This window comes from Melanaphis sacchari, unplaced genomic scaffold (assembly GCF_002803265.2).
Source record: "Melanaphis sacchari strain LSU unplaced genomic scaffold, SCAv2.0 Contig65_pilon_pilon, whole genome shotgun sequence".
NCBI lineage: Eukaryota > Metazoa > Arthropoda > Insecta > Hemiptera > Aphididae > Melanaphis > Melanaphis sacchari.
In genome coordinates, this window is record NW_020271469.1 from 2,024,916 (window position 1) to 2,040,157 (window position 15,242).

General features: G+C 25.3%; 1 protein-coding gene across 1 annotated transcript in view; it reads right to left on the reverse strand.

Moving 5' to 3' along the window:
• LOC112600506 (transmembrane and TPR repeat-containing protein CG4341-like) overlaps positions 1–15,242 on the reverse strand; it is a 267,606-nt gene that overhangs the window by 87,391 nt on the left and 164,973 nt on the right. The window contains 1 exon segment of the mRNA XM_025347744.1: positions 4,155–4,269. Within this exon segment, the coding sequence (XP_025203529.1) occupies positions 4,155–4,269 (115 nt within the window).

A 15,242-nucleotide genomic window follows, 5' to 3' on the forward strand; every position in this document is an offset into this window, starting at 1 on the left:
CTTGTTTGCGCCTGAAATTGTATCCCCTTTTAAATTGAAAGTGTGTTCGGGTAGGAATTTATAAAACAATAATGTTATATCATCCACATTAAATTAATCATTGAGAGAATATTTTCTTTTATGATATTTAATAACTTTCCAAAGCATTCATTACATGAACACAGAATAATCGTTTACAGAAGCATATTCGTCACATTGATTTGACATATTTTACAAAAAAATATGTTATTTCGATTTTTCCAATATTTTAACCAATCTTAATTTGCTTTAAAATTAAAATAACCAAATTAAGTTGCGAAATATTCTGTTTTTTCTATCAGTACCTATTGCTCCAGTTATAGATGTATTTTTATCTCTATATATTAAGTAAAATATTTGAATAAACATACATCTACATTTAGATATTCTGCTGACTTCGATGTTTTATTGTCTTCACTTTTTTGTTTTTTAATATCCGATTTATTTTTTAAGAATGTTGACAGTATTTTTGGTGGAATATTTTTTTTTTCACGATATCTCATTTTTCCGGTTACTTTACTCCACCGATTGTATCACATAAACTATATCTGCTGTAGTTAAATGATTCATTTTTTGTTTTTTGAGGCATTAAAAAACAAACAAAAATACGCACTAGACATAGTTTATATCTATTCATTTATTATGTTTATTATACAATTAAATAGATAAATCATAATATGTTTGAAAAAATACCTATATTTAAAAGATATAATATGTTTCAATTAAGCTAATTATCTCAACGTTATATTAAAGTAAATAAGACTTATAATTTATTTAAAGTCATTAAAATTTTTAGGGGAATAAAAATAATTCTAATTATCAAGTTTTTTGAGTTATTTTAATTTGACTTTTTTTATAAATGTGTTTTTTTCCGAACAATCCTATTCAAATAACTATTCTAAATGTTTTTGGAGATATAAAATATTGATGATAATGAAATCTGTTTACTTGAATTGACTATTATTGAAACTTATAAATTTACAACAATGTTATTTTAAAAAGTTTGGTTCCATGCTAATATTATAAAGCATATTTCTGTTGCCAACGAAAAGTTATTTTATCAATAAATATATGCTACATAGTTTAAAGGTTAAAAAATATTTGATATTATATATTTTAATGAGATATTATGCAATCTTTTGTTTTACGATTTTGAACGTAGCTTATCAAAATACGCATATAATACACTGAAGTCTGGCATTGTAATTTCCAATTCGCATAAAATACAGTTTTAAATAAAATCATGACATTAAACTCATATCATAAAAAGCTTAAAATAAACATTTAAGTTTTTATTTTTTTTTAATTATTTTATGATAAGAGCATTCTTCAATATACAAAAAAAAAAATAAAGTAAAATATCCATTTGTCCGACTTCAAATCATACTATATGTTATAAACCAAGCAATTTATTGGTAGCAAAATTCTACTCTAAAATTATGTAAATCATAATTTTTGAAAATTCGTCACCGCCGAGAAGCAGAGCCATTAAACATAAAAATGTAGGTGGCTAAAATATACTGCATATCGATTCAATTCATTAAATTTTATACCACAGTCATTTTTACTTATCAGTTATCACCAAATCATGTACGTACACTTTTTGTATCTGAAATGTAATCGAATAACATTGCAAATGGATGTATACGTATATTAAATATACAAATTTTGTATACATATTATATACTAAGTAATCAGTTATAATGAATATAACTAAAAAGTGTAAATATTATAAAAAGAATTTCTCAGAAATATTCTGTTATTTTAATACATGTTGTTCCGGCTGCGTCTGTTTGTTTCCGTGGAAAGACATTAAATGTCTTTATTTGAAAGATGAATAAAATAGTTTCTCGAACACATCTGTAGCAAAAAACTTGGCGAAAACGATTTTAATTCTTCGAATTGGCGAAGAAAAATAACTCTTAGCCGGTATCGAAGAAATTTGTAATTTATTTTATCAAGCAGAATTGGTGAGTTAGACGACGCTCAGATGATATTGGCTCGGGTTCAACTATCTGAACAACGAATAGTATCTTATACGGTGGTCAAAATAGCAATTCCGAGGACTAATATGTTTATTTTGAGCTAACAATATAAAATTATAAGAAAATATAAAAGAGTTTATATCTATCTGAGACTTATACAATTAAAGTTTTAAAGTTTTTTGATAATTATTATCAGTATTTAGAATTACGGTTTAAAAGTAAATACATTTGAAAATGCTTTGTGTTTTATTTAAATTTTGAACTGGCTCATGAAAAAATAATTATTCCGCATGTATATTGCACTATAGTTAATTTTATAAATGTAACGTAAGAGTGGTATAACGTTATAGTAATGAAAATTATCAGGCTGAAATGGAAATCTCTGCAGAGATGGTTCATCTTATTTGATAGCGCCAATGTACTTACAGTTGTACACATAATAATACGTATAAATATTTGCTAATGGGTTGTATATGTATAAAAATACAGAACACACAGATTATTTAATGATCTACGACAATGAAATGGACCAAAACCGATATAGTAGAGGAAGATGGAAGAATTTGTAAGAATAGGGTAGTTTTAGAATGTCCTAAAAGGGTGTGCAGTCACAGATATGTTTTAATAAAGATAAAATGCCAAAAACGTTATTCGCACATACCTGGACGTTTTAGTCCTGTTCGTTTTGACATTTCCATAATCATAACAGTCCCAGAAGACGATTTGGACCATGAAATCATATTATTATATACATATACATTATTAAACGTGTTTCCTAGTCACATGAATGTATATATATATATTTATGTGCATATCATTATATGTTCTACAACTGTCTGTCTATCGGTTTATTTACGAGATATATATTATATTATAAGACGTGTACCTAAAGTCAAAGTCAAAAACAATTATTATACATTGAATAAGTTTGTGTCTATTTAAAATATATATATTATATATAAATAATAATAACACATAATGCACAATAGATCAACTGATATAGTCTTGAATGTTTTACTTTACATACTTTTAAATATATATATAAAAAAAAAAAAAACATACGTCGATATTACAGAGTTCTGTGTAAAACAAAACAATTACTATTTAATATTAATATATAGCTGAACATTTACATTTTGTCTAAATAATAATGATAATGCATACCGAGCTACAATATCTGTATAGAATATAATCATTGTATCTATGGTCGAACAAAAGAAATGTTTCTTCAACTTACCCATACAAATCATTGGAATATCATTATTATTATTTAATCCATCATAAACGGATTACGTGAATCAAAATAAATATATATATATAACAATAATTATACTGAAATAATCGATTTAAATGTTAGCTATACCCAATTTTAAATCTAACTCTAGTTTTGTTAATGTGCAAATAGACCGCAAGTGTTACAATACAATTTTAGTTATTCTAGAAATCTGCATTGTATGCGACAAGAATAGATGACCATATTACTACACATTATTAAATATTTACCATCTATGATGAAATAAATTCAAGATTTGTTTTTGTTATATTTTTACGATCTGACTGGAATTTTTATGATTTGGTGTATGTGGATTGAGGTAAGCCTTTAATAAAATTTTAATAGAGGAACATTATTTGTATTATAAAAGGGAATGAGTGCGTCCATCCGCCCATCGAAGATTTATTTTATTCCATATTAAATGTTGTATTTTAAATACAACATATATTTCTAACGATATTTTATCATTTGATACTTTATATTATAGATGTAAATAATAAAAATCTATGGATGTAATTGAGAGAGATAATATCAGTTATTGTTTTTTAAGTTTTGGAATGATACATTTACTGCATAAATGGAATAAAAAAAAAAAAAATTGAAGAATACGACTTTAAGAAATAATATGTTTATCTAAAAAATCTAATTACTTACATAGACACAATACATAGTTATAGCTATGTATTTATATCATACTATAATATTTTTTCAATAAGCCAATTATCATCTTTTTTATGCATGCAATATAAATACATACATATATACAGGTACGCTCGTAAATATTGCAGCATTTGGATAATGTCCAAGTCGTTATATTTTAGGGCGACTAACGACATAATATACTACAAAATAATATTTATTATTATTTTTGAACTTACAAATTGTAATGCACGTCCGCCATATTCGGTCGATATTGTAATGCAGTTCTCAGCGCCGTTTCCGCTTCGTCCAATCGACCTTGACTACTGAGTATAGAACCCAAATTTCCGTAGGCTGCAAAAAAAATATAAAAATCAACAAAATAATCATAAATATATGCAATGATTTTAATGAAAATGTCTGTACAGTGCAAAGAAATGTGAGTTCGTGAAATACATAATAAATATTAAAATACAAAAATGGTTTTTATTGTACCGGGATATATTTTAGTCTAAACATTTAAATTCACATAGAAAGTTTGACAATAACATACAATAATTAATAAAAATAAAATATGCGAAAACCAAAAAATATAATAAAATACTATCTATTATTAAAGTTTTGTTATTAAGAAATTTGGTAGACAGAAAGTATCATATTTATTACATCATCTTGTAATAATAATTTTGATTTTTTTGTAAGAAAAATTGTATCGATTAACAACATTTTATAGTTACATTTTGTCTACATTATCAACAGTATATTATGACTATATGATATTAACCCGTTATTCATAAAAAAAAATTGGTTAAAAACGGACCGTTATCAAAACCTTATTTTCATGACATTTCATCGTTTTATTTGTATTATAACTTATAATATACTACTATCTCCTTATGACCATCTTCAATCTACCATATTATCTATGGAAGAATTAAAAAAAAAAGTTATTTTAAAATAATTAACCGCAAAAGTAAGCTAAAGTTGCATGTAAAAACGTAGTTATTATTTAATTCGTCAAAAATCATTTGACTGCTCCTATAATTTTGGTTGATTAAAACAAGACAGTTTATCTCTACCAAGCTATCATTCATAATTTCATTAGAGACTTTATTTTAATAGTTCACCTTCTAAGCTATAGTTTGATATTTTTACTGAATACTAAGAAATTGGTATGAACAATATTCTGTTTTTAAATTAAGTTTGTTGAATTTCCAAACCATGTTTATATTATGATATTATATTATCATATTAAAATATTTTGACGTAAAATAATTAAATTGAAATTGAGAAACATTTAATAATTATAAATAATATATAGCATAAGAATGAAACGAGTTTTTGTATTACTAAATGGTAAAATAAGGAAAAAAATTAACGTTTTCTGTGTTGTATAAAAGCACACCAATAACCTACACATGAATTTTTCACATAAATTAATGTATTATTATAATATACCTGAAACTATTTTTATTTGATATACATATAAATTATTTGTATAGATTTAAAATAAAACAATTAAAGTCACAAGTTCTTTAGCAGTAGAACTATTAAAATTATAATATAACAATTAGATCGGTGTGTTTAATGAAAAATATTTGTTTTATTTATAATCTATCATATCTAATACATTTATTTTTGTTATTATTTTTTAATAAATGATTAAATGGTGTTACTATTTTAATATACCTAATATCTAAATAATGTATTTAAAATGAATGATAATAACGTGTTAAACTGTTTTAATATTGTGGTTAATAAGTATTTAGTCAGCATTTATTTATTATGATATGGTAATACAGGTGATTATTGATATGTAAATTAAAATAATATAATTCATGTTATGAAATGTTTTACATGACAATCAATTATTTTTATTCGAATACTTGATTTATTATAGATTATACAAATGTATATGAACATGGTATCTTATCGATGTTAATTAATTTAATGTAGCAAGATATTTGTACTTAAATTACGCTCACCTTAGTATTAAACTAGTAAATGAATAAATCTTCATGAGCAACTCTATAGGCTAATTTTATTATTAATGTAAAATTATGGTATTGTATATTAAAGAAATCAAAGCAATTGAGAATATTTTTAAACTAAATGAGTACCTAATAGGTAGTAATGATTAAAATCCAATTTCATTGTTTTTTATTCAACGTATTAAATAATATTAATATTATATTCATTATTTCAGATCCATTCATCAGATCAGACAAAACGTAAATGCAATATAAGAATTATACATGAAAACATTTAATGATAAGATTAATCTAAAATAAATATATATATATATACGAGTATACACATAAATACGTATCGTCGTCAATACACAAAAATAGAATATAAGTTATAAATTATAACGGAGTATACACGATATTCATATATGAAAAGATCAGAGTATTATAGTATGAGTGCACAAAAATACACAACACATTGTATAAAAGGAGTCACATCGGAATGCTAATTTTATAAAGTTTTTAATTTATATGAAAGAAAAAAAATGCATGAACTAGATTAAGAAGTTTTAACAAAAGCAATATAGTATATTATAATGTGCTATTATGTATTATATACTATAACGAATAACTACACGATAAAAAATAAAAGAGTACCATTCGTTTTATTCAATTTAAAATACCTGTTTAAAATCAACATTATATTCGATTATAGTACGTTATTCAATATTAAATGTGATTATACGATCATCCAAAGTATGATAATTGCCCATCTATGTTTTTCTTTAGTATATGTGTACTAAGATGACAACAAGTATCACTGAAAGCCATCAAAATATATATTATTATGTAAACTAAAAGTACATTCTAATATACTCTGCTATTTTTTTAATTTGTTGATGTTATTTAAGAACGTAAGCATTTGTAGCCTATAGTAATATACTATTATTTGTAGTATTCGAAAATGTTTTATAACTGTAAAGTTATTTTATTTAAAAAAACGTGCATTTATTAGTTGTATAATAGTGTATATCATAGAGATTATAAGTTATAATGTGTAATTATTAAAGCATTCGTGAATATAATATGTGTAAGTTATACATGTGTATTTACTATTTACATCGATTATTTTTTTTTATTTTTGCTTTATAATTATTACATAAATCTCAAACTATAAATACCACATATCATAATTTAAATCCTAAAAAAAAGACACGAAACTGATAAAGATTTAGATACACATGTTTGTATTTCGTTTTAAATTTTTTACCAAATTCACTGAGAATTTATGTGTCAGTCCCAATAAAAGAATGAAAATATGCTAAGACAAACAGAAATTCATTAAAACATACATAGTGGATCTTAGACTAGCAGATGGTACTTGATGGTACGATAGAACTGTTAAAATAAATAGCTTAATTGTGTTATCAAAGTTTGTTTTCACTGTCCACCTTTCGGTAAAAAAGTAAAAAAAAAAATGAAAATAAAACTATATATATATATATATACAGGGTAGTATTTGTCACGGCCGTGTTCACTCTGCGCATTTTGACGAGTGAAACTTTTTGCCAATGTAAGAAGGGACTGATAATTTGTTTTTATTTGACGCTAAAATTTCTTTTTTCCTTTCTCTGTTACGCAAAACTTTAACGCCAAATAAAACTTAAAGGGTAGAAGAGACAAAAAGAGTAAAACGGGACGAAGGAGCACAAAAGTTTACATTTAAGTCCCGGAAAATCTGAATTATATTTGAAAAGTTTATTCCACCTTTTGCCAGACCAGATTTTTTTAATATGAACACGACGTGGCCCTTTGGGCATCGGAACTTATAACGATGATTGAAGGGAGAGTTCTGATGTTTTTTTAGTAATTCAATTTTGATGCAGACCATAAATGTCTCGTCACGTGCTTAGACTAAGAGTAATAAGCAACTGATATTATACTCTAGAATAATGGATTTATTGTATTATCCTGTTAGTAGTACTAATATAAACATTGAGATACAATTAATAATAATAAATGCGTCATAATACGTCTGGAGTAAATGGTATTTTGTGTAATATCTGTTTCAAAATTTACTCGGATACTAATAAAAATAATGATTCCGAAATCAAGAAATATTTTAACATGTAATAGATGTTATACAATTTTATTGACCACTAGTTAAAAAAAAAAAAAAAATATTTGCATAAATTAATTGACCAACAGGGAGTTCCACACGCCACATATCACCGTATACAAAGTCTATTTTAAGGTACTGTTTATTATGTTAATAAAAAACATATTCTTATAAAAATAATTTGAGTTAATTTAAAAATGATATACTCAGTACATCCGAATTGCATGCAAAAAAAAAAAATACATTAATTATAATGCCCTAATTAAATGCCTCCTTTTAGAAGGGATTGTCCAAATCGCATGCAATGTAACCACAAATGTATCTTTATTTATCATGTACTTATGTGCACAACTTAAAATTTATTTTTAATTTTTCAATATATTTTTTTTTTTTTTTTAACGCATGAATAGAAACTTATTAGTTTCAAGATTGGAATATTTTTATATGCAATTAAACATTTTACCAAATTATAAAATATGATACTAAGAATATTAAATAAAACGATTGAAGTTAATAGAATTTATTTTACATTTTTACGTGGCATTTAAAATAAATAATAATATTATAAAATTTGGTGGAGTTTTTGATAATAAACAATATAGTGTAATTAAAAAAAAAAAAATTTAAAGTAAAAAATAAAGTTTAAGTAGTGCACAAAGTGCATGATAAATTAAGATAAACTTGTGGGTACACAGCATACAATTTGTATATATTTTTTTTTTTTTGGCATGCACTTTGGATTCAATCAATATACTATATTAATTAATTATTTATATAAGTTAAAAAAAAAAAAAAAATCATAAATGCGAATTTAACATTCGATATTTTGAAAATTTTATGTCTGAATTAATTATTTTATTAAAACCTTTAAGTTGAAATATTATTTTTCGTAGATTGTTAAAATAAAAAATGAATGATCATGATATATTTTAGATTTAAATGTGGTGAAAATTAGGTTTAATGGAAAAACTGGTAGAAGAAGAGTTGGATTAAATTTTGTTCAAATAGCAACTAAAAAACAGGGTATAAATAGTAAAACTTGTTTTTTGATCTTTTTAAATTTATTTAAAAAGGTTAAGGTTAGATATAAGGTATATTATATTATATTTAATAAATACAAATATATGATACAAACTTTTCTGGAAGAGTTTAAATAAATAAAAGGAGTCTTCCCTCAGCCACACTATATATGCATCTATAAGATTGTTAAAGTTCAATAAATTGCCGAAAAAAGACGTAATTCTAATTTGTATAAAATAAAAAATATAACTATACTTTTTTTTGATTCAGCGGTTTAACTTCAGAAAAATAATACCCAGTCACATTTTTTTTCAATTGTATTTGATAAAAAAATCAAAGTGTGAATAATAATACTTTGGTAAACATAGAAAATTTAAATTTTGAAAAATGTTTCACCTTATCTAGGACATAATGAATTTTAAATTAATGTTAGTTTTATACATATGTGATAGGAACATCGGAAAACTCGGAATGTGCGTTTGAAAAAAAAATATAAGACACGAGTAAATGACGTGTATGCCCGGGAGTATATATCCACTTCATAAAATAATACGAGATGAATAAAAAAAATTGCAACAACGATAGATGGGAAAAAATTTATATGTTGGAAACCGAGTCATTTTCTAGGATGAAACTTTCCCCAGGGGGTCGTACATGTTTTTGACAGGTCCGGCACACATTGATAACCCGACTACGGCGTTTTTTTCCCTTCTTTGGTGGCCTCAATCGTTTCACGTTATGCGCATTAATCATCAATACACCTATATGCGTCTACACTGCCACACCCATTTGAAGTTCTCTATATCAATCTGAATACTGACAAATATTCTTGTCTTCATTGTTTATCATTTAATATATTATCGGAGCGCGTAAATATAGATGTATTATTAACGAAACGCAATAAACAAAATTATATACAACAAAAATTGTTCACGATATGTCAAATTTCAGTTATATGTAATATATTAATATATTCTGATATTTAAAATAAAAATTGTATATAATTATTTACAATATTACAATATACAACTTACAGAGGACGTTTTTGTTACCAAATAATTGTCAATAAATAATATTTAGTAATATTATCTGTAAATTACTTATTAAAAAATAAACTATTCTTTTTTCTAATAAAAATTAATATATTTAACTTTTAGCTTGCCTAATACATAACAAAACCACAAATATAGCGTTGTAATTTTTAAATAAACAAAATAAATATATTTGAACTTTTAATCAACTTTAACTTCAAAAGTTGATTAACAATTTTTTCTTTCTATATATTAATGAAATTAAATGCATTTTATATTAATTTTAATTCTATAATGGTTTTTAACAATTATCGGGTTATATAAGATATCTGACTCAAAACAAAAATATCTTGTATAATATGCTGTAAATATAATAAAATAATTTACAAGTATATATATTGTATGAATCAAATAAGTAATACGAATACGACGAGTGAAATGAACAAATCTAAAGTATAATATAATTGAAATATATAATAATATCAATAAGGGAAAGGACAAAAATATCATCTACTCATCTGTAATGAGATAATCTGATTCTACGATAAAAAATATTTGAAAAATATTAGAACAGCGTAAGGTAAAGAAAAAGTATTTTTTACTTAATGTAAAATTTACAAATATTAAAGATTGTGCTGTTGTTGATCCGTTTAGAAGATAATAACGTATACTATACGTATAGACTACATATAGTACCTATATAAAAATAATTTTATGCTACGTGAAGTATAACAATTCCATGTATTGTTAATTTGTGACTATTTTGGTTTTAGAGAATAATAAGTAATAACATAATATATTACAATAAATGAAAACGTACTTAGTATATAAGGAACATTTTTGTTTATGTTTTTTCCGTCCAAATAAATTTAAAACAGTATAAGTTGGTTGAAAAAGCAGAGATTCTTCGACAGAGATTGTTAAATATGTTTACATTGAAACCGTTAAAAACCGTTTTATTTTAATACAGTTTAAAGAGCTTAAAAATAAAGATTTATAACAACAATGCAAAATAATATATAAACATATAAATTGTATACAGTGTTAATACTTTATTTAAACGCTACGCATGTAACACACACAACATCTCGTGTTATTTATTTGTTTGTCCGTCGTGTGTGTACACAATATAGAGAATATATTATGTACTTAGTCTTTTAAAATAACGATTTTCATATAACAAAACTGCGATTAAAGTGTCACAAAAACGTTTCACTGAGTTGTACGTTATCGTTACTATGTGTGTGTAAACGAGATTCGAAATTTTTTAAAGTTATCAAAACGAGTTTAAAGATTATAAAACGTAAGAAAAAACATGTGTTTTATGTTATGTTACACTGTACACAAACATATTATACAAATAGTATACCTAACCTAGTATAAATTCATAACATTCCAGAATCAGTATACCAGCTAGTGGCATAATAGTCAAGCTTTGTTAATTTCTCGGTCTGAAATAAAATTATATGTATAGTGGGTAAAACGAACATATAAAAATATATATATATATATATAATACATAACAAATGGTCGAAAGGTACATCGTAATTAATCGAGGGTTTGGATAGAGTGGCAGCGGCGCAAAAGTAGTGAATACAAAGGCGAGCACGCGTGCAGGTCGAAGGCAATTAAATATCCATGTAAAATGCGGAACTTCACGTAACCTAGGATTTAAGTGCAAGAGTGGAAGTAGTTTTACAAAGAGTGATGGATTTTATTGCTGCAACAAACCCAGACACACACACGCATGGGTGAGCATATGCGCACACACTCGTGGAACCACTAACTTTATATATATATATATTATATGAACTATCTATTGGTATAAAAACGAGTGAGCTGTAGGGTTGTTTTTATATACGTACACAATATGTACTCTCGTTGGGGGGGGGGGGGTAAGTCACAGCCGCAACTAGTTTTAATCTACGGTCGACATAATAACAATATAGCACATCAACAGTTTGTGTGCAGCAAAGTGTATGCAGAGCTTCGGGAAGTCTAATATATAATACACTGCACATGCACAATCTGAATGGAAATGGGTTTAGGGCATTATTTGCAAGCGTTAATGGTCAGTCGAGTAACATTTCTGTTAAATTCTACCATCGCAGTTTAAGCAGGTAGGTAAATTAATGTATATGTAATCGAGCAATTTTGCGTCAGACATGGGTATGACACTTTAAATATTTTATACATATTTAAAAAAAAAAAAACTAAGGTTTGAATACTATGGAAAAAGACAATGCAAATTTTTATTTCAGTAGCTTTATTGATATAGGTTAATTTTGTAATTTAAAAATTGTATATATCAACATCCTTGTGGAATTTAAAAACAAAAATAATGATATTAATACTGGCATATAATATATTTAGTTACTATAAAAATGTATTGCACTTCAAAAAGTATAAAATACTTAAAACATTTAATATAATTTTTATAATTCAGGAACAAACAAAAAAAAAAAAAAATGAAAGCAGTGATAGAATGAAATCATCAAAGAATATTACTTTAATAGTATGATAACATTAAAAAAACATCACAATTATAGTTTTACAAAATTGAAAATAAAATCAAGTGTTGTAAATTTATAATAAAAAGTAAAATAATAATAAAAAAAAACAATTTAATCTAAAATATCTGATAACTTTAAAAATGAAATAAGTTAAAATATAATATTATTATTATAGTTTCTATTTCTATCCCAAAATCGCATGGTCTATATAATTGTATTCCAATTTTTATATCACGATATAATATTATATATTATAATGATATAACATTTTATACTAATATTAACATTTAAATAGGCTTAAAATCATATTACATTAATTCTACTTTTCAGTATATGTTTTATAATGTATATTTCTATAATTTAAAACGTGAAAAATATAACATATATATGAAGTGTATGTTTGAAATTATTTACACAAAATTTCACTATACTACGCCTATCCATACACACACGCACCCACACATATATACGTATACATAGAAGACTAGGAAAGATTTTTTAGTTGTATCTCCACCACATTCTCTATCCCTCATTATAAAAAACTCACGCACTCTTCCTTTTTTGGGAAAACCATAAATCCCCGTGGAAACGAAAGCGATGTTCACAACAATTGAGTATGATAGAATGAATAGACGAGTTTTTATATTAACTGAAGGTCGAAACGATTCTTTAAGTAATTTAGATACTAATTATTGAAATATCACTGGTTTCGTTTACGGGTAGGAAATTTTGTATCTTTTCTATAACTGTAGCTATATTGAGGAGCACCCGGGGTACACTGGGGTATATTTTATATTATAATAATATTATATATACTTTAAGCACATTAGGCTTTTTGAGAAGGAATGGAGGTGGGAAAATCGGTCGACGATGTGATGTCAGGTGGATAATATTCTCGTTCGGTGGATGAGTTATTATCGGTCGGGATAAAGCGCATGTTTTTGTCACGTTTGTTTTGACAATCGCGGTGGTGTTATTACGGCGCTAATCTATTGATACCACCATCACGTATAATAATATTGTATACAGGGTGTTTAAAAATTAGTAACTTTGAAAACACTTAAAACAGTGAATTGTGAGTACATAACGTTTTAGTAATCTTTATACAAATGCATATACGTGTATAATATGTTGCAGGTGTAATAAAGTGAGAACTCAAATGCAACGTAAGCAAAAAAAAAAAAATAATAATAATAAAAATATATAGGTAGGTACGTATAATTCGACCCAATGCCGCATGTGCATTGAATGACTGAACCAGGTAATATCTAAAAAAAAAACTACAAATAATACTCAAAAGTTTTAGAAAATTTATTTTTACAATTATTTAGTAACACTATACTTAGAGTTTTTTTTTTTTTAATTAAAAAAGTATATGTATTCCTTAAGAAATTAATTTTAATCTACAATTATCGTAACAATCTACTTTTATATTTTTTGAGTTTATAATAATACGTAGCCTAGCTCGTGATAAAAGTAACGACCTGTATATGTTTATAATATAATTTAAAGTTATTAAAAATTTCAAATTTGTTTTCTAAATGATTGATCACGCACGTTCATCACGCACGTTCATCACGTATATTATTTGTATGTGAATGTATATATTACATAATATTATGCAGATTGAGGCAGTACATTTTATCGCAAGACTAGCTACGGGACCACAGAAAACACACACACACACGTCAAATTCCCCAAAAAATTAACATCCGTGATTAATTATACATATTATATACATAGGTAGTTATTGAACAATATACACATATATATATATTATATGTGCGCAGTATAGCTCACTCTCATTGGGACCTGAACAATTAAATTCAATTATTATAACTGCGTTCAAGTATATTATGAATAATAATGATGCGTTATTAAAAAATACTGTTCTATTATAATTCATTTATTTCTTACGTATTTATAGTGTGTTAGCTTTAATATTCTTATTTAAATTTCTTCACTTAAGTGATTTCTTCATCGGTGCGTTTTAATTCGTCTGAAACTTGGATGTTGTTCAGCCTAAAATCAACTTAGATGATTTTCAGTTTTTTGTAAATGTGAGTCAACATTTCTTTCTCTATTATTTGAATTTTTGATATATCGTTACTAATTTCATACCACTACGCATCTGCGTCAATAAAATAGGTACAAAAGCTTGATCGTTAATTGTGTAGTAATTATCTGTTCTTGCACTTTACACAGACTAATTGTGCCCATTACTTTCTACTTATTTACTTTATGTATTCTCCTTTGAAATTATTCAGAAATCCATAATCAGCTCCACTAAGTGTATCTCTAGCTTTTCTGCACCCTCAGCTGAGTCTACAATGTAGGATTTCCTTCGTATTTCATCAAATGTGAATAAAAAGAGGGAAAACATTTTGGATCAAGTTAAGTCAACTAAATGAATTTTAATATTTTCAGTTTGATGAACTTAAAAATAATATTGGTTTTCTAGTAAATTAATAGTCAATGAATTAAGACCTGCAAATAAATTATTGCAAAATGAATTGATTTTTCTTAAAAATATTTAATTTATTGTAAACCAATTATTCTCCATACTTTGATATTGTTTTTAAGCTTATCTATGAATATGCTAAACGTGATCGTTGTAGTACCAGCATTTATAGCTTATGGTGTCTCATAGTATACATTAATTGATGTTTTTACTAGA